The following is a 19,558-nucleotide window of genomic DNA, read 5'->3' as shown; positions in this document are numbered from 1 at the left end:
ACTGACTGATTCGTCAGGAGACCAAAAAAAAAAAAACGCTGAAATGGTCCTCGCGCAGCCCTCTCTATGGGACGCGTGATGTCAGCCTTCCAGAGAAATTCTGCATGCTTATTAGATGAATGGCATTTTACAGTAAATTACTCAGCGGTTATGGATTCGATGGTAAAATAGCATCCTTGCCGGTAATCCCTCCCCTTGCGCAGTGGGAAATGGGGCCGGGATCGTTACTGATCTCGAGGGGAGGGCACTGACAGTGTGACAGCAGGGAAAGAGCTGTCAGAACAAAGAAGAGTGGTCTCTTTATCCCAAAAGGCAGGACTGTTGTGCTTACACACGCGCATACACACTCATACACACATGCACACGCACACCTTCACTCTCTCACTCTCACACATTCACAAACATTCATGCTCACGCACACACACTCATACACACTCAAACGAACACACAAACACACTCTCATACAAACACAAACACACACACGCAAACACACACACACACACACACACACACACAAACACACTCTCATACAAACACAAACACACACACGCAAACAGTCATACACATACACATACACATACTCACACACACGCACGCACATACACACACTCAGAAATGAATCCTTATCCTTCATGCAGTCTGGTCTCCGGTGCATTGACAGTGTCTTTTCAGTATTTGCCAGCACAGCATAGCTAAGTCTATGTTTCCCTCGCCTCTGTGGCTTCTGTACCCACGGCAGAGCTCAGTGTCCTGCCTTATTGTTCTGCTTGTTTGTCTGTTCTCACCGAACTCATAAACTCATATTTCACTTTCTCCATTATGCATTTGTTTTCCACAAACCTTGCAGATTGTGCAGTGTAGGATGTATCCCAGAATTCCCAGTTGAAGCCCAGAATTTCTGTATGAAAGGGATACATTTCTCTTCTGCTGGCAATATGACACATCTTGCTTTGTTACCCTATGTGTTCTTTTCAGAAAGTTTTTTTTTTCCCCAGGAAGTAAAAGATTTGATGTGAATTTTGCACCCCCCCCCCCTTTCTGATTTACAACGCCAGAGGGACCCTTAGCCCATAAATTCCTGAAAACATCGAGCTTTGGACTCAGCAGTGGAAAGCAGCGATAAGGACAAGGAGACAGACTGAAAGTTGAAGGCTTTGCGCTTAATTAGTGAGGAGTTAACCTCAGGGTTGAGATGGGGCGTTTGGTGCTTTGGTAAAGAGGGGGGCACAGCGGCGTGCTTCATGCCAAAAAGCTCCCCTTCATGACTGAGCTCGGAGAGCGTGAGGCGGCTGTGCTCGTGTGTGTCAGGCTCTTTGAAGGAGGGCGCACGTCTCTCCTACCTGTCTGGGTGCTTGAGCCTGTGGTGGTAAGAAACCACACCTTATCAGTCTGTCTGCTCCGTGGGCTCCTTTCTCCTGACACCAGCGTGCCGCTGTTTCCCGTCACTCGTGGTGGTAACCGCTTCGCAGCTGTGCCGATCGGTGAGGCTGAGCAGATAGTCGGTGACCTTTTCCTGCGAGGGGCCCTGAAGAGAGCCCTTGTCCCTGGGCTGCGTCACACCAAAGCTGCACGGCTGCACCTCAGAGCCTGCTGTTCCTGCCCCGCCGGGAGCGCTCCGTCGATTCGGACACCCTGGACACCCCCAGGCTGGGAGAAACTTTTCCCAATGAGCCAGCAGTTGCTGCGTGCTGCTTAGAGCAGACACCTCTGCCATGCTAAACCAATAACTCATCGAGGATCATTCTGGCTCGAGAGTATTTCAGCGTGATATCAGGGCTGAATCTGTCCAGGGAGCCAAGCAGAGCGAGTCCCATAAAATAGCTGGCAAGGCTTTTGTGTAATTGCCAGCTATTATACATGCCAAAGTGGCATATATTATCATATTTTGTGTGTGTGTGTGTGTGTGTGTGTGTCCGTGTGTCCTTGTCCTAAGAGAGTGAGCAAGAAGGCCACAGTGTTTACACTTCAGATGTGGTTGAGATTACACCACGCACAGTAAAATGAGCTTGACTGCCAGTAATTTCAGTCACTTACCAACAAACGCATCATTTCCTGAAAGCCCCCCCCCCCTTCCCTCCTCCCTTCTCCTCCCCTCCCCTCCCCTCTCCTAACCACCTTTATCACAGAGGAACCAAACCACAATCAATATGACTAAACCTTTTTTCCTCCTCCAAACAAATGCCCATTCGTCCGTCCGACTGAGCAGGCTGTGTGCGGTGTGCCGTGAGCCAGGTCGTGTAAGGGCGTGCCTTTGAGCCTACCTGTGTTTGTGCGTGTGGGTGTGGGTGTGTGTGTGTCCTCAGTCTTGACTCCTCGCTCGTCCCCAGCACATGGAGAAATCCAGTTTGCCTTTTTCAGGGGAGGTTCAGTCTGTGTCGCTGTGGGCTTCATGTCTCTGGCGCAGTTCTGGAGTAAATACTTTGCACAGCTGGGGCTACCGCTTCCCAAGGTAGGTGCAGCTTTTACTCTGTGGGTTTAAGAGTTGCCTCTGACTGAGCACAGAGCGTGTAAAAAGCTTTCATACGCCGCTTTGATCTTTTTATTTCCGTAGTTTTCCTATAGAAAAGTTCTTTTTCGTTACACCTCCTGTGATGTTATGCATAAAAAACTTGCTGAGAAAGCTTTGCTTTCACAGAGATAATCTGCGTTAAGAAGTCCTGTCATCATATCATTACACTGCCTCTGATTGAGTCTTTGCGGTGCTCTTCTGAACTGGTAAACAGCCCATTTCATCTTCAGCAGTGTTAATGCTTATAAGTGTAAAGATTTATGCATAAGTGTTACTACTCTTTTGCCTTCCCCCCCTGCACTGTGTGCTATGCTGGTGCGCCGTGAAAAACCGCAAATGGAGACTTGACTTAGTCTGCAGAACTGACTCCTTCACGAGAACGAGAGAACACCGCAGGGGTTCGGTATGGCCCCAGTGTGGTTTAACTGATCGTGCTATGTAAGCATTATTCATCTTTTTTATTATTATTATTGGAATTGTTATTATTTTGGGAAAAAGCATTAATACCAAATATGTGTCTTTTGATCTAATTTTGGCAGCGCTTTGGTGTGGTTTGGATCTCTGTGCACATTCATTACGGGGCAGTTTGATTGACAGCTTCTGTGAGGGGTAGGATACGTTTGTAGGGTGAATGCAGCTGTGTGTGTGTGTGTTTGTGTATGGTTGTATGGGCCCCTGTTAACACACAGCACTGCTCAAACACTCAGCAGTCTTTACTTTTGAAGTAAATTTCTGAGCATTTTTAATATTTGTGAATATTTTTGCACTGGTTTGAAACAGGATGTGGCTTTTAGCAGGCACTATTGCTGTTGTTCCAGTTGTTGTGGGAACTGCAATACGTGACAGCGAAATTGCCATTGAGTGCTCCTCTCCAGCCGATTTGCCACGATTGACTAAGGCGGGTGACTCTGTGCTGTTCAGGTCTTGTAATTGGGCTCGTTTTAAATTTGCCTCTAAGTGCATTTGAACCACGGCACATTCGAGCCGTGCGGCGGGCGTCGGCCAAACGGCAACGGTTACCTTAATGCAATGAACTGCGCGGATAAAGCGATAGCTTCGCTCACGGCGTGTCAATGAGGCTGTGCGTTTCAGCTCTGAGGGGGAGGCAGGTAGGAACTATTGTGTGTCAGGGAGTGGAGAGGAGCATTTTTACGCTGATGGTAATGAACAGCAGCAGAGTGTAGCACCAGACGTGGAAAGCGGACTGAATGAGAGGGAGATGTTCTCTGTTCCGGAGATCAACTCTAAATGGATGAGGTTGCTGTGAAAAGGTGCTGTTAAAGGATATTAGCCAACAAAGAGCTTTTATACCTCAGTAAAACGGCTCACAAAGGGTCCACATAAAAGGGTATTTATGTGAAGTAGTCTGAGTCAATAACATTGACGGCAGCTATCTCTCTCTGTCTGTTAATCTCAGAAGTTGTAACTTTTGTTACTTTTTGTTACTGATTTTTTTTTTTATGATGGTGGTGAGGCAGGGGTTTTTGCGATTTTGCAGTGAGTCACTTTTACAGTTGCTTCAACAGGTGTTAAAATGCAGAGGGGGTCCTGGCGTGTGCTTTTCAGCATAGCCTCAGTGGTCTTAACCCTGACGTCAGTAAACTGCAGCAGCTGTGGGGAAACGGGCGGCCATTTCGGCTCCGCCGCAGCAGTGGAAAGAGGAAAGGGAGAGGGGCCGTCACGTTTCTGAGGGCTGATGTCGCAACGCGGAAAGGCTGCGGCCGGCGGCAGCTGACGGCCTTTGGTCTGCTTCCCGGCAGTTACGCAGGTGACGCGCTGACACGGGCCACGGCTGCCGGCCGAGTCACACTGACACACTCTCTCTAAAAGCTGTCCTGTTGCGCTCTGACCTACTTCCTCTTCTCCCTGCCAGGGTGACGGGGCCTCCGTGCCCCTTGGCTCCGCAGAGCACAGGAAAGGTGGGCCTCGGCGTTTAGGAGGTGAAAGACTGCACTAACAGCAGAACACAGGGATCAGTGCCAATCTGCTGCGCTCTGGAGCTGCAGTTTCTCAGGGCTGTGTTTTTTAAAGTGATTATTTTCTCAGGGACATTTGAGGCATGTCTAGTGCTGCCCAAGTTCATTCTGGGGACTTTGGGCATGAGATAATGAGCTAAAATCACAGGGGTATCTTCCCCTCTAACTGTATTTGTGCCTCTCTCTGTCTTTCTCGTAAACCTGCACATCTGTGTTTCTTGCAACCAGTAAATGTGTGTTGCTTTCACCCCACCCCCTGCTGTGACTGCATTACATGGAAGATTGACAGGTGGCCCAGCAAATCATGGCATGTACACCGTTTGCATGAGTAATTATGCATGTGTTTGGTGTTGTCATATGTGAAGTGATGCTGTGACAGCGGCACTTAACTGACGTCCCTCTTGAGATCTGGATGGAACCTGGCCGCAGGGATAAGCAGGGCGGTGTGGGGGGTGCGTGGTGTGTCGTGACTCCATGATCGGACAGATTCCTGTGCATTCTGCCAGTGCTGCCATACTCCCGTGTTCTCACCATCCACTGTGACCTGTGTCATGAATGATCGTATGAACTAAAAATGATCAATATCCACAATCAGTGTCCTGTTTCTGAGCACAAGAACATGCATGCATTAGCCGAGTGATGTGGCCTTCGAGTGCTTTGTCTTTTTTCATGTTCAGCATGTGTGTGTGGAACAGGAAGTGGGCCCCAGACAACCAAACAGAGACTGTCCACTGGTTCACATCTAAATGGGCATCCTGGCTAATTTCTGGATGATTGTACTGATCTGGGAGCAGTTTCTGTAGGGTGGGAGTAATGTGGAAGGGGTGGAATGTCAGAATACCTCTGTCTTTAGATCAGTCTCCAGTGGCAGCTTGGCCAGGCTGCCAGACTTTGCCATCTGGTGTTCTGCAGGAATGTGTCTTTTTATTAATTTTTTTTTTTTTTAAAAACTTACTGTTCTTTTCCTGAACCGACAGACAGATGCCAGTGGGGGAATTTTCCACAAGATGATACCAACAACGTCTGTTGTCAGGCAGTTTTTCCACTGGGCTCCACCTGTGTAGAGTCAGAGGATCAAACAGGCCAGCCCATGGGTGTGGCCCGCCATGACTGTGCTAAGGAACACGTCTCCGGTTTCACCACGGTGTGTCTGTGTTCCACATACACTGAATGCAGAATGCCAGGGACTGTTGTTACGTTCCTGGCAGAGACTTATGATTCCATCACAGACAGATCCATGTATCCGATAGTGATGTGGAAAGCGACCAGGCTGGTAAATAACAAAGTCTGTCTTTCATAAAAAAGAAAAAGTGGCTTCCCATCCATGACAAGACTCTGATCCTGTAGGGTTACAATGGTTTGGCACGGGATTTTATTAAACCCGTTTACAGAGCTGGGGCGGGGGGGGTGGGGAGGTTGCTGCTGTTAGCGTCAGGTAGCTCTGAGCACAACGGTTATAATCTGTGCTCTGAGTGGAGTGGAGCTCTTCTCTTTTAGTATGAATAATTCAGGAAAAAAGCCCATTTTCTGCTTCTAAATGTAGTCGAGGTTTTTCTTCGGTCTCATGCACTGACCCCAGTTTAAGGAAAGGTGGGGTTTCTGTTCACCAAACATTGTTAGTATTGGCAGTTTTCTTAATGTCTGTTCAAGAAATGCTGGAGCAAGTGTGTCTGCACAGCAGATAGCATAACATCAGTGAAAATGCCCCAAAGGTTGGACAAATTTAATTTCACTCATTGCATTGTCATTTTTTCGCATAATCATATTCTCATGAAGGAAAGTAACCATCTGTTTTTGCCCTTATAAAATTCAGAATGATGTGAATCATCTTTTAAAACCCTTTTTTGTTCTGTGAGAACTGGTTGGCTATTTCAGCTTGTTGTTGACAGGCAGTTGTGTTCTGCTCTCCCATTGGTCCTAATATAGCTCCCCTTGTATCAGAGTATCCTCTGATTGGCCCTCTAAACTGTGAACATTAAGCGCTGGGGAAACTGTTTTCAGGACCTTTTCAACTGCGAGAACCCACCATGATGATTCTATGATTGTAAAGCAAATGATTTATGTCTGTAATGAGTCAAACGAAGTGGTCAGAAAGGAGCAAGATGAGAATAAGCAGTGAGTGAGATGTGGCAGATCAGGGAGAGATCTCAGACGTTTCTGTCTGTCTGGATGCTCTTTGCTGTGACATTAGAGGAGAAACATGTACCTGAGCTGGAGTGCTGTCTGGGAACGGTGTGGGTGCGTGCGTATCTGTGTGTGTGGGTGCGTGCATATCTGTGTGTGTGTGTGTGTGTGTGTGTGTGTGTGTGTGGGTGGCTTTAGTTCTAAATATTGCACTTTGTCATCCAAATCAATAGCGTGTGATAAACAGTTATACATTTTTATGAAGTCGTATTATGCAGTGAGTTTGGTATCCATCATGTGATGGATTGTGATGCATTGTGAAAAGTTGGTTTTCACGGTTAACAGCACTGGCATCCAGACAGGATCTGAACGGTTCTTTTTGTAGTTGTTTATCCAAAAAAAAAAAAATGCAAGCCTGTGCAGCTTTTCCTAGCCTCGCAGGGAGGGGGGGGGGGGGGGGGAGTCTGCCTCCTTGGCTTCCACTTCCCATGCGGGGTAGGCAGGGGATTCCCTGCCTGCACGGTCAGTGTTCCTGTAGCTCAGAGCGCCAGCTCGGCTTCCCGGAGGCCTGCGGGGTTACTGCCGGGCTCACTGCCGGGCTGTTAAAGGGCTAGACGAACCCTGGGATCTGTGGGATCTGTGGAGTGCATGCGGATCGGGGCATTGGCTGAGAGAAGTGGGAGTGTTTCCGTTCTTTACTTCTGTTTTTTGTTGTTGTTGTTGTTGTTGCCAGGGACCTCGGCATTTTTTTTGTTTTTTTTGAACGGAACGAACGGGCAGTTGTTCCAGACTCATGCTTGCCTTAATTTACCAGCCTTTCGCACCATGTGATATGTGGTTTATTGATTTGCATGTTTTGACTTTTTTTTAGTCACGGTTATTCTCTTTTTCTTTAGATTTGTGGTTTCAATTTTCGGTTTTGTTTTTTGTTTTTGTTTTTTTTTTATACGAAAGGGTGATCGGTCTTCAGCTTGCAGCAGTTTCAGTCAGGGGTTGAATTAGTACAGACGGCACTGGGTAATTTGTTTTGTTTTCCTTTTCTTAAGATCCTAAATTGATTTCCAAATCATTGTTGATGCCACACTTGCATTCGGGAGATTGTTTTCAGATGATGATGATTTTATATCAAAGTGGCAATAACACGTACCATTAACTCCTGTTAATTTATGCAGATGAATTCACTGAGCATTGCAGAGTTCTCTCACTGCGAATCGTCACACATGTCCCAGAATGTGAGAGTTAGTTGTGTAATCCAGACAATTGTTTCCTCATTTGTTTGGTCTGGTGTTACAGCTCAGCCAGGCTTTAAAACGTGATTCCTCATGGTCTTCCTGGCACGGCACTTCTCCTTTTACTTTTCCTCAGATGTCACTGGCCTGAAGGCTGCATTCTTCTTCACTGCATGCCAAATAGAGCCACAGTCCTGTCATTGGAATCCTGGGAAATGTAGTTTCCTAAAACCCCATTCTCTTGTTAGGGAAAGCATTTTTAAAAACCACATACTTGAGGTAATGGTACTTGTTTCAGTGTTTCTGGACCCATGAAAATGCATTTTGCATTAATATTGGATTAAACATTGAATTTATCCCAACTGTCACAGACCACATACAAAGTGGTGATCATTCTGTGTGATCTTGTATATTCACCTGTCCCCAGGTAGAATTCTCAAATTTAAAAAAAATGACATAAAATTTATTAGGTACATTACTTGATTTAGGTCAGTGGAGAGCAGAATTGGTGAAAAATTTCTGAGACCCTTTGAAGCCCCCCTGGATGTACAGTTTGGTCTCAGGGGGAGTTCTTTTTTTCTGGGCCTGTGTTTATAGCAGATACCCTGCCAGTGGGGGACATCCATTCCTGTCCTTGGTCACCCTGTGAAGTGGCTGCACCCTACCCTGTGCTACAGAGCTTCTATAGAGGTGTGTGTGACTGTCCAGCTGCAGTGAAGAAACTTCACTTACCCGAGTTGCCCCTGTATTCTTTTGTACAGGCAGTTCGTACCTTGGATGCCTGAAAGGTAACACCTGTTGACTAGTCGCCCCCTTCTGCACAGACACCCAGAATCTTTTGGAACGATAAGAGGAAACTGAAAAGGGAAAATGGAAGGATTTCCAGGAAATATTTTCCCTGGCTCAAAAAGATAGGACACCTGCCCCAGAGAGATAGAGAGAGGGAGGTCTCTCTGCTCGGGGCTCAAGGCTGTTCCCCCCTCCCCTCCTCACCCCCCAGCACAGACAGAGGTGATGAACGGGCGCTTTGTCCTTGAGAAACCTCAGACGCCCAGTCCCCCTCTGTGGGTGTCTGACCACCACATCCTGTTATGACATACCGATGAGGGAGAGAACTTCAGCGCCCGGTTGGTCTTCAAACCCCTGCCCTCCCCCGTCCTTAACTCTTCACACGCAGGGGTTTGTTGACGTGAGGACCTTGCCTACGAGGCAGAAGTGGGAACTTTCTGACTTCAAATCTCCGCAAGCCTCCCACCACATCGGACGTCCGCCGCCACATCACAGCCCCCTCTCGCCTCACACGGCTCAGTCAGCAGAGGTAGAGAGGGGCTGCCTCCAGCCACAGTGCTCAGCTTTCTGCAGAGGAAGGGCGACTGTGTGAGGCACTGCTGTGGTTTTGGAACAGGGCTTGGTAACCAGAAGGTTGCAGGCTCAGATCCTGGGTGGGATTTGAGCCCACATCAGCCTGTTTAACTGAAATGTCCAGCTGTGTAACTGGATCAGAGTGTCTACTAAGAAAAGTAATGAAAATCAGTATAATTCCATATTGGAAATGAAAATAAGTATAATTTATACAGGTACTGCAGCTCGTAGCTCTCTCCTTCTTGTACTGTGCTGCAGCTACAGGTCTGCCCTCAGTAGCTTTACTCTGTATCTGAAGCTGTGTTCAGGTGCTGGAAGCTGAGAGCCAACAGGCTTCATTCCTGCTCTTTGCATACACGCTGGAGCTGACTCACTATCTTCACCTGTCAAAGCTATGTCAGTTAGCTTGGATAAGAGCATCTTCTAATAAATACTATAATGTGAAGTATGTAAACATCTGTTGTATTGTATATTAGTAGTGTTGTAGTGTATAGTAGTAGTTTATGGTAGTATCTCTGGAACGACCTTAAAAATCACCACTCTTAGTACTGTACACCGTAGCATGACCTCCTTGTCTGCCTTGTTTAAGGCATGTACAGGGATATTGGGCACCTCAGTGTCTTTGAGATCTCTCCCTGTGATCGCTGGAAGCCTACAGACAGCAGGATGTTGTTAGTTTTGCATTTTGAGTGGGCTGACTGGCTTCTCTTAATGCCTGATGGGAATGCGTTAGCTTGTCATTCTAGTTTTAATGTGGAGTACAGGCAGACTACACAGCTCCTTTGGCTCTGTGATCAGTCCCTGTCCCGGATGTTGATCAGGTGTTGCACGTGAAAGACATGCGGGGTGATTCTGCGAGGACCCAGGGAAGTCGTTTGTTTGTGACCTGTCTAGCATTCATGAATCAGCTTCTCAAACATCCTGTGATTATTCCATGCACGTCCAGCTAAGCACTTTCCCGTGGGGTCTGTTTTTCAGATGCCTCCCTGTCACAATTTTAACTTGAGCTCCCAATTAGCTGTGTGCGTTAAATGCCAATTAGATGTGCGTGTCAAATAGGAGTGAGGCGAGCTGCTGGTGTTGTTTGTTTATTAGTCCCAGATGTTCTTTGAATCAACAGAAGACAGGACTGTTCCATGACTCTCCTCTCTGGCTTTATCGGTCCCAGGGGAGCTGCGGCTTTTCCGCGCAGGTTATCGATCGCTGTTGTTTCCACCGCGTGTTTGTATCGATCGGAGTGTGGCTCTGAAGCAGGCCTGCCTGAAACCCGGCCACCGCACCACGTCCCGTTCATTAAAGCCCTCACTGATCATCTGCCTTAAACGCCACACTGTCTAAGGTGTTCCTCACGCTCATTAGAGATCCCTCTTTCAGTCAGATGTTTATGGAACTCACGCACCTTTTAATTTTGACTTTCACACATTTTTTTATTTTTAAATTACCTTTCAATTGCACTGACCTCCATTCTGTCTTCTGTACCACTCCCTGCTGTTGCTGTGAGTCTTCTATACCATTCACTCTCCACATGCTTTCTCTTCCACTCTCTCCTGTTTACACATGTCCTCTACACCATCCCCTCCTGTCTCTGTGTGTCCTCTACACCTTTCCCTCCCGTTGCCGTGTGTCTTCCACGCCACTCCCTCCAGTTGCCGTGTGTCTTCCACACCACTCCCCCATGTTGCCGTGTGTCTTCCACACCACTCCCCCATGTTGCCGTGTGTCTTCCACGCCACTCCCCCATGTTGCCGTGTGTCTTCCACGCCACTCCCCCATGTTGCCTTGTGTCTTCCACGCCACTCCCCCATGTTGCTGTCACCCAGCGTGGTACAGTTTCTGCTGTGTCCCTCTGCTTTGTCGTCTCCACACCACCAGAGCTGGAATCTATTAGTAACCATCCAGACCAGCGCCCGCTCAAATCACACACGCCACTGCGACTGTGGTCTGGGAGCGCGGTGTCATTGGTGACGCTGCAGCTATCGTAAATGAATCATTGCAGGCTAACTCTGCTTTGTGAACCTGGCTAGTGCTGCTCTGAAACGCTGCAGTTCACAAACACTCAGTTCAGCTCAGGTCAGCATCGATTGATCATTAACCTACACGTATCACTCCAACCGTGCGCTGTCAATATCAGTCTGTGTCTGAAGTGCTTTTTAAAAAAACATTGTAGCGCTCACACAGGATGCACTGTTAAGACTTGCTGCCACCATCAGAGCCGCCCAGATGGTTCATCACAGTCTCCTGCTTAGGCAAAGTACAAAAGAAGCTCGGTAACAAAGATGAAAAAAAAATATTACATTGCATGCATTTAGCAGACGCTCTTATCCAGAACGACTTCCTGCATAAAAGAACAGAAGTGCATCCGTTCAGGTAGAAAGAGCAACAGTGTCAGGCCAGGCTAACAACGCTCCCAGACCAGTGAGTGTGAGCATAACCCTATTCAAGTCCTACCACAAGTTAACTTGTGCAACCTCACCAGGCAGGGGAAGCCAAATACACTACCATACATCACAGTCAATATTGTATTTACTGTGGAAAAAAACGTTGGTCAAAAGAATCACAGTTTAAAATGAGTGTAATTTTGGTGAACACAATTGTAACCCTTCCATAAATAATAGCATTAATAGCTGTTAGCTTTGTCCATATCCGTTGTGATTTCTAGCAGCTCCGACACCTTTCCTTCTCCAGCCAAATGAATGTGGAAAGATCACAATGGGCGGGGGTAGGGAGAGTCAGGGGGTGAAAAGCAAAACTGCATTGCATTATGGTCTATGGTGTTGTCCACTTTAGACCCAGAACTGTCTCCCTGCTATATGAATTAACTCAGTATCTTACTGATCTCTTGTAGTATTTTTCAATAACCGCTCTTAGCGTTGTGGTGCTGGGTACGAGCGTCTGCTAAATTATGTAATGTCTGCGTAATTGGCCAGCGCTGATTTGTTCATTTGTTGATTCGGTCTCATTGCTTGCTTGCACACCTGACACAGCTGCTGTGGATAGTGCACTGGGGTAGAGGTGTGGAAAAAGTCAGTCTCCATCTCCGTCAAGCAGACTTTCATTTGAGCGTTTAGCGTGATCATGCTTATCTGTTTTTTTTTTTTTTTAGAGAACAGGAAACAATATTTCATTGATCTCATAGCTAATATCACCTGATTGACCATTAATAAAAATGCATTGTTGTTAATTTTGTTACTTGGTGTGATACTTATGTTGGTGTTGAATGCGGGCTCTTCCTCTGCAGGACTTTGGCATCGATGATCTCTCCAACACCTCGTTCTTCTCCTCCCCGCCTGACTCCCTGTCCGAGTACGCCGACGCCTCGGGATTCCTTAACTCCGACAGCCTGTCCCACGTGCCCACGCTATGGGACGTCAACACCCCCACACAGAGCCGGCACGAGGTGAGGGGCGTTCTCTCACACACACACACCCACGCAGAGCCAGCATGAGGTGAGGGGCGTTCTCACACACACACACACACACACACACACACAGAGCCAGCACGAGGTGAGAGATGCTCTCTCACACAGACGCACGCACACACATGCATACATGCATGCACAAACACTCCCATAATCGGTCCCCACATATCTCTCACGCACACACACGCACACACTCCCGCGGTCAGTCCTCACACATCACACATCCTCCTACCCACACACAGAAAGACGACATGTTTACATGTTTCACACCAGTGCATTGCAAGCAGGTGGCTGGTGCTGAAAATAAATACAGCCTTTCTGAACATGAAATACTCCAATAATTGTAATGAGGACAGCCTCGTGAATTTGTACCAAACTCCTTACCCTTCTTTACCCGTGACTTTGGTTTATTTGTCCCTTTTTTATTGGACATGTTGTGTTTTTCTTTGCAGCAGAATTCCAGCAGGTTTCAGCCCTCCTCCATCATCAGCGTCCCCTCTGTGGGAGGATACCAGGTAGCTGTCACCTGCAGAACGTCTCTCTCCCACCTGCCTGCCTCTTCCATTTGCTTTTCGATTTTCCGTTTCATTTCTCGTGTGTGAGTGAATGCGTGTGTGTGTGTGTGTGTGTGTGCGCGCTTTTTCAGTTTTTCCTGTTGTTCTTGTGGTTTATAATGAACAGGTTGTGGTTAGCTTGTTTGCCTGTGAACGTATACACACACACACACACACACACACACACACACACACACACACACACGCTCACACATACTAAAGGCCTCTGTGCCACCTCCCCAGCTGACCTCGCTCCAGCCCCAGCCGCCCCCCGAGGAAGAGGAGGATGCAGACGAGGAAGAGACGGAGGAGCTAGGCCACGCCGACACATACGCCGAGTACAAGCCGTCCAAATGTAGGCCCTGCCTCTCAGCTCTCTGCTCCATCTGTCACTCTTTCCAATGTACAGCACATTAAAGGGGGGGGGGCGACAAAGGAACCTTTTTACACCTCCACTCTCAATTGCAGCCACCATAGGAATCGCTCACCCGGATATCGTCGTGGAGACCAACACCCTTTCCAGCGTGCCCCCGCCCGACATCACCTACACCCTCTCCATCCCGGAAACAGCCATCAGCGGCGGCCTGCTCTCTGCTCTGCAGCTGGAGGCCATTATCTACGCCTGCCAGGTACCCCCGCACCCCGCACCCCGCACCCTGCACCCTGCACCCCGCACCCTGCACCCCGCACCCCGCGCCCTGCACCCCGCACCCCGCGCCCCGCACCCCGCATCCGCACGCTTCACTGCGGCACCCCGGCCGCCCTCCTCACGGGCACAGCGGTGGTGTCGTTCCTAGGATTCAACCCCGCAGCTGACAGCCTAACTTGCGCATAACATCCTGTGACTCATATCACATAGAATCGGGGGGGTTGGGGGGGTGTTCCCCAGCCTCCTGGCTCCAGCATAGATCTCAGAGAGTACAGTATACAGTACCAGTTAATTTTCAAAAATACTTTTTGGCTACTTTGAAAAATCTAAAATATAAGAGTTTTAATTTGTTCAACACTTTTTATGAGTAGGTGTGTCCTACTCATGCTGGTACTGTAATGTAGTATAGCAATTCCAATATAGTACAGCGGTGGCCATCTGTTGAACCCCCTTGTATGACTTGTAAGTCCCTCCCTGTCCACTTCAGTTATGAGCATTTTACTGCAAAAATGGCTGACCTTCCCTCACCCAAAGCGGGTGCTGCATTTTTGCGGTGGTGGAGGAAAGTCAGCACCGCCCCCACTTCACTACGGAATGCTTTGAGGTCCACAAAAGACACTTCATAAATGCAGTCCATAATGAGCGTTATTATGACTGTGTTGATTCCCAGCCTGATTCCCTTGTGTGACTGATACTGATATTCTGTCGCCTGTGACCGTCTCATGGTGTCTCTCCTTATGCTCCCCCAGCAACACGAGGTCATCCTGAAGAACGGCCAGAGGGCGGGCTTCCTCATCGGGGACGGGGCGGGGGTGGGCAAGGGCCGCACGGTGGCTGGGGTCATCCTGGAGAACTACTTAAAGGGAAGGAAGAAGGCACTGTGGTAAAGCTGCACAGCCTCGTAAAACTCCATATAAAATAATGAGTTTCCCTCCGTTCCTCTGCCAGCCGGGATACGTTTCATTCTTTCCTCTCTTGCTTTCCCGCAGGTTCAGCGTTTCCAATGATCTGAAGTACGACGCAGAGAGAGATCTCAAAGACATTGAGACGCCCAATATCCCTGTACATGCCTTAAACAAGGTGGGTGAGCAGGCCTAACTGTGGTGTACAGTGCTAATGAGTGGGGTCATTCCAGGCCTTCGCTCTTCACAGCATTCCAGAGCTACTGTCATAAACTACTGCTATATACTCATTATAGTATGTATTTGCTTAGAAGACGTACTTATGCCAGCCTGTTGGCTCTCCGCTTCCAGCACCTGAACACAGGTTCAGATACAGAGTAAAGCTACTGGGGCAGTACTATAGCTGCAGCACAGCACAATAAGGAAAGGGCCACAAGCTGCAGCACGTGCTTTAGAAAGGACTGGCTGAAGTATTATTATTGTTACTTATTTGAATAGCACACACCCGGATCCCCGGGGGCTCGCATAGCTCACCGTTGAACGCATTTGTACAGATGTATGAAAGGGTGTTTGCTGAAGTTATTAAGGCCAGTTTCCTTGTGCTCGGGGGCACAACGTCTGTGCCCCACCCAAGACCCAAACCTGAAGCCTCCTGGCGTATTGGCTAAATTCCAGCTCTGGATCAGTTCCTTTAGTAAGCTGATCATTGACAACAGGACACGGCCATTATTGTCGTTATTACTGTCATTGCCGTTTTTACTGTGCATGTTTTATCTTAGTATCACAGGCCGCTTGTTTATTTTATCTCGCTGTCGCCTGAAAAATATTTCCCTCACCTGTAGAATAAAGCCTCCTCACTGAGACACTGGAACAGATGTTTTGCACCAGGTGGCCGCTGCCCGTGGGGTGCTGCTGGTAACCCTTGTGTCCTCCTATGTTTGGCGGTTCATGTCCAGATAAAGTATGGTGACACAGCTACCTCGGAAGGAGTTCTGTTCGCGACCTACTCGGCGCTGATCGGGGAGAGCCAGGCGGGCGGGCAGCACCGCACCAGGCTGAAGCAGATCCTGGACTGGTGTGAGCCCAACTTCGATGGAGTCGTATCCTCCGCCTCCTTCTCTGTCTCTCAGTGCGCCAAACCCTTTTACATAGTGGCTGCGCAAACGTGGTTCCGCGTCTCTGCAAGTTACCCGCTAGAAGTTACTTAAGAACTTGTAAATATCCAACTGTATAAACTGATAACATGTAAAAACTGTAACTTTTGTAAGTCACTCTGGATAAGAGCATTGGCTAAAAGACTATAAGATAGGGTGATATATACATGTATATATATATATATATATATATATATATATATATATATATATATATATATATATATACATATAGAATAGAAATAGAATATGTATAGAATGTATATATATATATATGTGTGTGTGTACGAATATTACTTACTTTTACTTGAAATGCTCCAAACAAATGGGCCTTTTCAGCAACTGTGATACCACTGAGGTTGGACTATGGATTAATCTTCAGTAAACCCTGGGTGTGCGTGAATCTGAAGGAGTAGTGGAGAGGTGCACAGTGTTGACTGGAATAAAGTAGTAATACTCGATCGAGTTTATCGTAATGGAGAGGGCAGCCCCTCAGAGGAGTGAAGAGCTTGTTTTCCAGTAATTTATCACGGTTTCCTGCAAGCGCAACCACACTGTGATTTGGTGTGGTAGCCAGGTGACACAGCGTTTTCCACGGGGTAAATTTCCACTGCACAGGCATCTCTCCAGTGTAATCTTAAATCCTGTGTTTGACCTCTTTGACTGCAAACGACCAGATTGTGTTCGACGAATGCCACAAAGCCAAAAACGCCACTTCCACCAAGATGGGCAAGGCTGTCTTGGACCTGCAGAACAAGCTCCCCCTGGCCAGGGTGGTGTACGCAAGTGCCACAGGTGGGTGGGGCCTGGCGGCTGTGCAGTCCAGGTGGATTGTGGGTAAAGCTCGGCTCGCCGTCTCAGCCTGCTAACCTTGTTTCCCCTCTCTCCTCCTCCTCAGGTGCCTCTGAGCCAAAGAACATGATCTACATGAGCCGACTGGGAATCTGGGGAGATGGCACCCCCTTCAGGACATTTGATGAATTCCTGCACGCCATCGAAAAGAGGTGAGGACGGCTGTGAGCACTCGTGGTTCCCCAGAACTCTCCTCCCTCCAGAGAATGAGGGGGTATTTACTCTCACTCTGAGTGTATGGTGTTAATCTCCAAATGTCTGTGTCTCTCCCTCTCTCTTCTCATCAAGGGGGCATAGTACTGAAATGTTACCTTGTGAAAAGCTAGACTTCTTTGACCCCATAGTGGGCAGAGCTGACACTACATTACTGCATAACTACATTACATTATTGGCATTTAGCAAATGCTCTTATCCAGAGTGACTTACGTAGGGTTACAATTTTTTTACATGTTACCCATTTACACAGCTGGATATTTAATGAGGGGTTAATTATGGGTTAAATTATGGGTTAAGTGTCTTACCCAAAGGTACAACAGCAGGGCCCCAGCAGGGAATCAAGCCAGCAACGTTTTGTTTAAGAGTCCTGTTCCTTACCGCTATGCTGCACAGCGGCCCATAATCCACACTTGCTTCCTATCACAGACTCATATTAACCAATCTAATGGCTGTTATAAATAGTGTTTTGGCTTCACAAAGCCTCATTCCTCTGCGACAAGCATTACCACTAGAGGTTCTAAGAGGTCAGTAATGTATGAACTTGTTACATCATAATTGCCTTGGTAAAACAGCATTCTGCAGTGTCGAAGCCGTGATCACACAGCAGTGGCATGTTTCTCAGTTACCCTGGACGAGCAGCGCTAACCCATTTCTGCTGTCATGTCGCAGGGGTGTGGGTGCCATGGAGATTGTCGCCATGGACATGAAGGTCAGCGGCATGTACATTGCCCGGCAGCTGAGCTTCTCGGGGGTGTCCTTCCGCATCGAGGAGATCGGCCTGGACGACGACTTCAAGGTCGTCTACAACAAAGCTGCCAACCTGGTGAGAGGCGCAGGCGGGCGTCCCTGTGGAACGAAGTGCCTGAGTGTTAATTTAACGCCCCTGCCCTGAGACTCGCGCTCTCTCTCTCTCTATCTTCCTGCCGCAGTGGGCGGAGGCGCTGGTGGCGTTCTCGCGGGCGGCGGACGAGCTGGGGCTGGTTTCGAGGAAGGCCCTCTGGGGCCAGTTCTGGTCGTCCCACCAGCGGTTCTTCAAGTACCTCTGCATCGCGGCCAAAGTGCGCCGCCTGGTGGAGCTGGCCCAGAAGGAGCTGCAGGAGGGCAAGGTGAGGCAGGGGCCACACACAGGGTGCAGCTGTGAGGTTTCTCCTTAAGGAGACCTCACTGGAGTCCATAACTAATGGAGAAGTGAATGGATGGGAGGATAGGTCTCTCTTTATGTTGTTAAAACACAAAAATACGCGCTTCAATCAAATACATTTTTGGAAATGTCTACCAACCCCCCTTATCTAATCTATCTCTCGTTGAAAAGTTTTGTCACAGTGGGAGGGAAGACCGATTTCGGTTGATGTGTTGCTTTGAGGGGATCATTCATCCCAATATGCTAAAGGTCAAAAATTGATTTAACAGAGGGGTTTCAACCTTTGAGGTGACATTCAGTTTTGGAGGCATTATGTATCGGTAGGTGGCATTTACCCCTTTGAATTCAATGTTGGGCTGAGATAAATGTTCTTGTTCTGGCTCCGCCCCCCCAGTGTATCGTGATTGGCCTGCAGTCCACAGGAGAGGCACGTACCAGAGAGGTCCTGGACGAGAACGATGGACACCTGAACAAATTCGTCTCTGCCGCAGAGTAAGTTCGAGATGAGGGGGTTTCCAGTTTTATGAAAAATTTCTTCTCATAAGGTCTCCACAATGCTGTGGCAAAGAAACCTAAATCAAACAGAAGAGAACTCAGAGCTGATACCTCGTGGACAAAGGACCAGATTCAAACCCCAGAGACGAACTGCTGTTTGCATAAAACAGCAGCCTCTTTTTCAGCATGGCATTTGTGTGTGTTTATGGTGCCCGGGAATGCTCTATGATACTTATTAATTTTCTGTGACACTGATCAATCAGCTCCACACTATTTGTAGCAGCAGTTCAATAAGAAAACTGGATCATTGTTATTTCAGCAGGTTCCAGCTAAAGACCTTTAACAGTGCAGTCAGGACTCATCATCAGCTGTAGGTCCTTTAGGCACTTCTGTAGTAGAGTTATAGGATGGGACTGGCAACCGGAAGGTTGCGGCTTCTAGACTTGGATGGAGCACGGATTTTGCTCCCTTTAGCAAGGTATTAATTGAGTGCAGATGGATGTAAAAGCAGTTGTAACCTATTCAAGTGATCCTGCTTGATAGGTAAGTACGTAATGAATGAGTGAGGATAGCTTATACCTGTAATGGGATGTAATGCACCGAGACTGAGCACACCTCGTGTCTGTAATATATTGTGATGCACAGAGGGTGAGGACAACCTGTCACGGGAAAGTGATGTAATGCCCAGAGAGACTCTGTCTCTGTAATATGATGTAATGCAGAGTGAGGACAGCCATATTGTCTCTTTCTGCAGGGGGGTCTTCCAGTCTCTGGTACAGAAGCACTTCCCTTCAGAGAAACAGAAGAGAGAGAAGCCCGCTCGGAGCAAGAGAAAACGTGAGCGCTCTTCATGCAGAAAACCAGCCGGGCTCACAGACTTTCAGTTATTCTGCCCTGTGAACTCAAACTGGGAAAAGATAAACGGTGGTACAAACACCAACATGTGAATATGATGCACATACCCTTGTTACTCCAGG

The 19,558-nt window shown here is 47.9% G+C and overlaps 1 protein-coding gene across 4 annotated transcripts in view; it reads left to right on the top strand.

Moving 5' to 3' along the window:
• LOC118795533 (protein strawberry notch homolog 2-like) overlaps window positions 1-19,558 on the top strand; it is a 50,429-nt gene that overhangs the window by 19,567 nt on the left and 11,304 nt on the right. For 2 of the 4 annotated variants that reach the window (XM_036554089.1, XM_036554088.1), the window contains exons 5-17: window positions 12,439-12,597; window positions 13,071-13,133; window positions 13,416-13,527; window positions 13,641-13,801; window positions 14,571-14,704; window positions 14,811-14,901; window positions 15,680-15,823; window positions 16,555-16,672; window positions 16,776-16,881; window positions 17,615-17,768; window positions 17,875-18,051; window positions 18,481-18,578; window positions 19,336-19,418. In XM_036554089.1, the coding sequence (XP_036409982.1) occupies window positions 12,439-12,597; window positions 13,071-13,133; window positions 13,416-13,527; window positions 13,641-13,801; window positions 14,571-14,704; window positions 14,811-14,901; window positions 15,680-15,823; window positions 16,555-16,672; window positions 16,776-16,881; window positions 17,615-17,768; window positions 17,875-18,051; window positions 18,481-18,578; window positions 19,336-19,418 (1,600 nt within the window). Of the gene's footprint in view, window positions 1-2,346; window positions 2,450-12,438; window positions 12,598-13,070; window positions 13,134-13,415; window positions 13,528-13,640; window positions 13,802-14,570; window positions 14,705-14,810; window positions 14,902-15,679; window positions 15,824-16,554; window positions 16,673-16,775; window positions 16,882-17,614; window positions 17,769-17,874; window positions 18,052-18,480; window positions 18,579-19,335; window positions 19,419-19,558 lie in introns of those variants that run through there. The other 2 variants (XM_036554092.1, XM_036554090.1) reach the window with 2 other exon arrangements.

This window comes from Megalops cyprinoides, chromosome 20, assembly GCF_013368585.1.
Source record: "Megalops cyprinoides isolate fMegCyp1 chromosome 20, fMegCyp1.pri, whole genome shotgun sequence".
NCBI classification, from domain to species: Eukaryota; Metazoa; Chordata; class Actinopteri; order Elopiformes; family Megalopidae; genus Megalops; species Megalops cyprinoides.
This window is presented reverse-complemented; position numbering and strand designations above follow the sequence as displayed.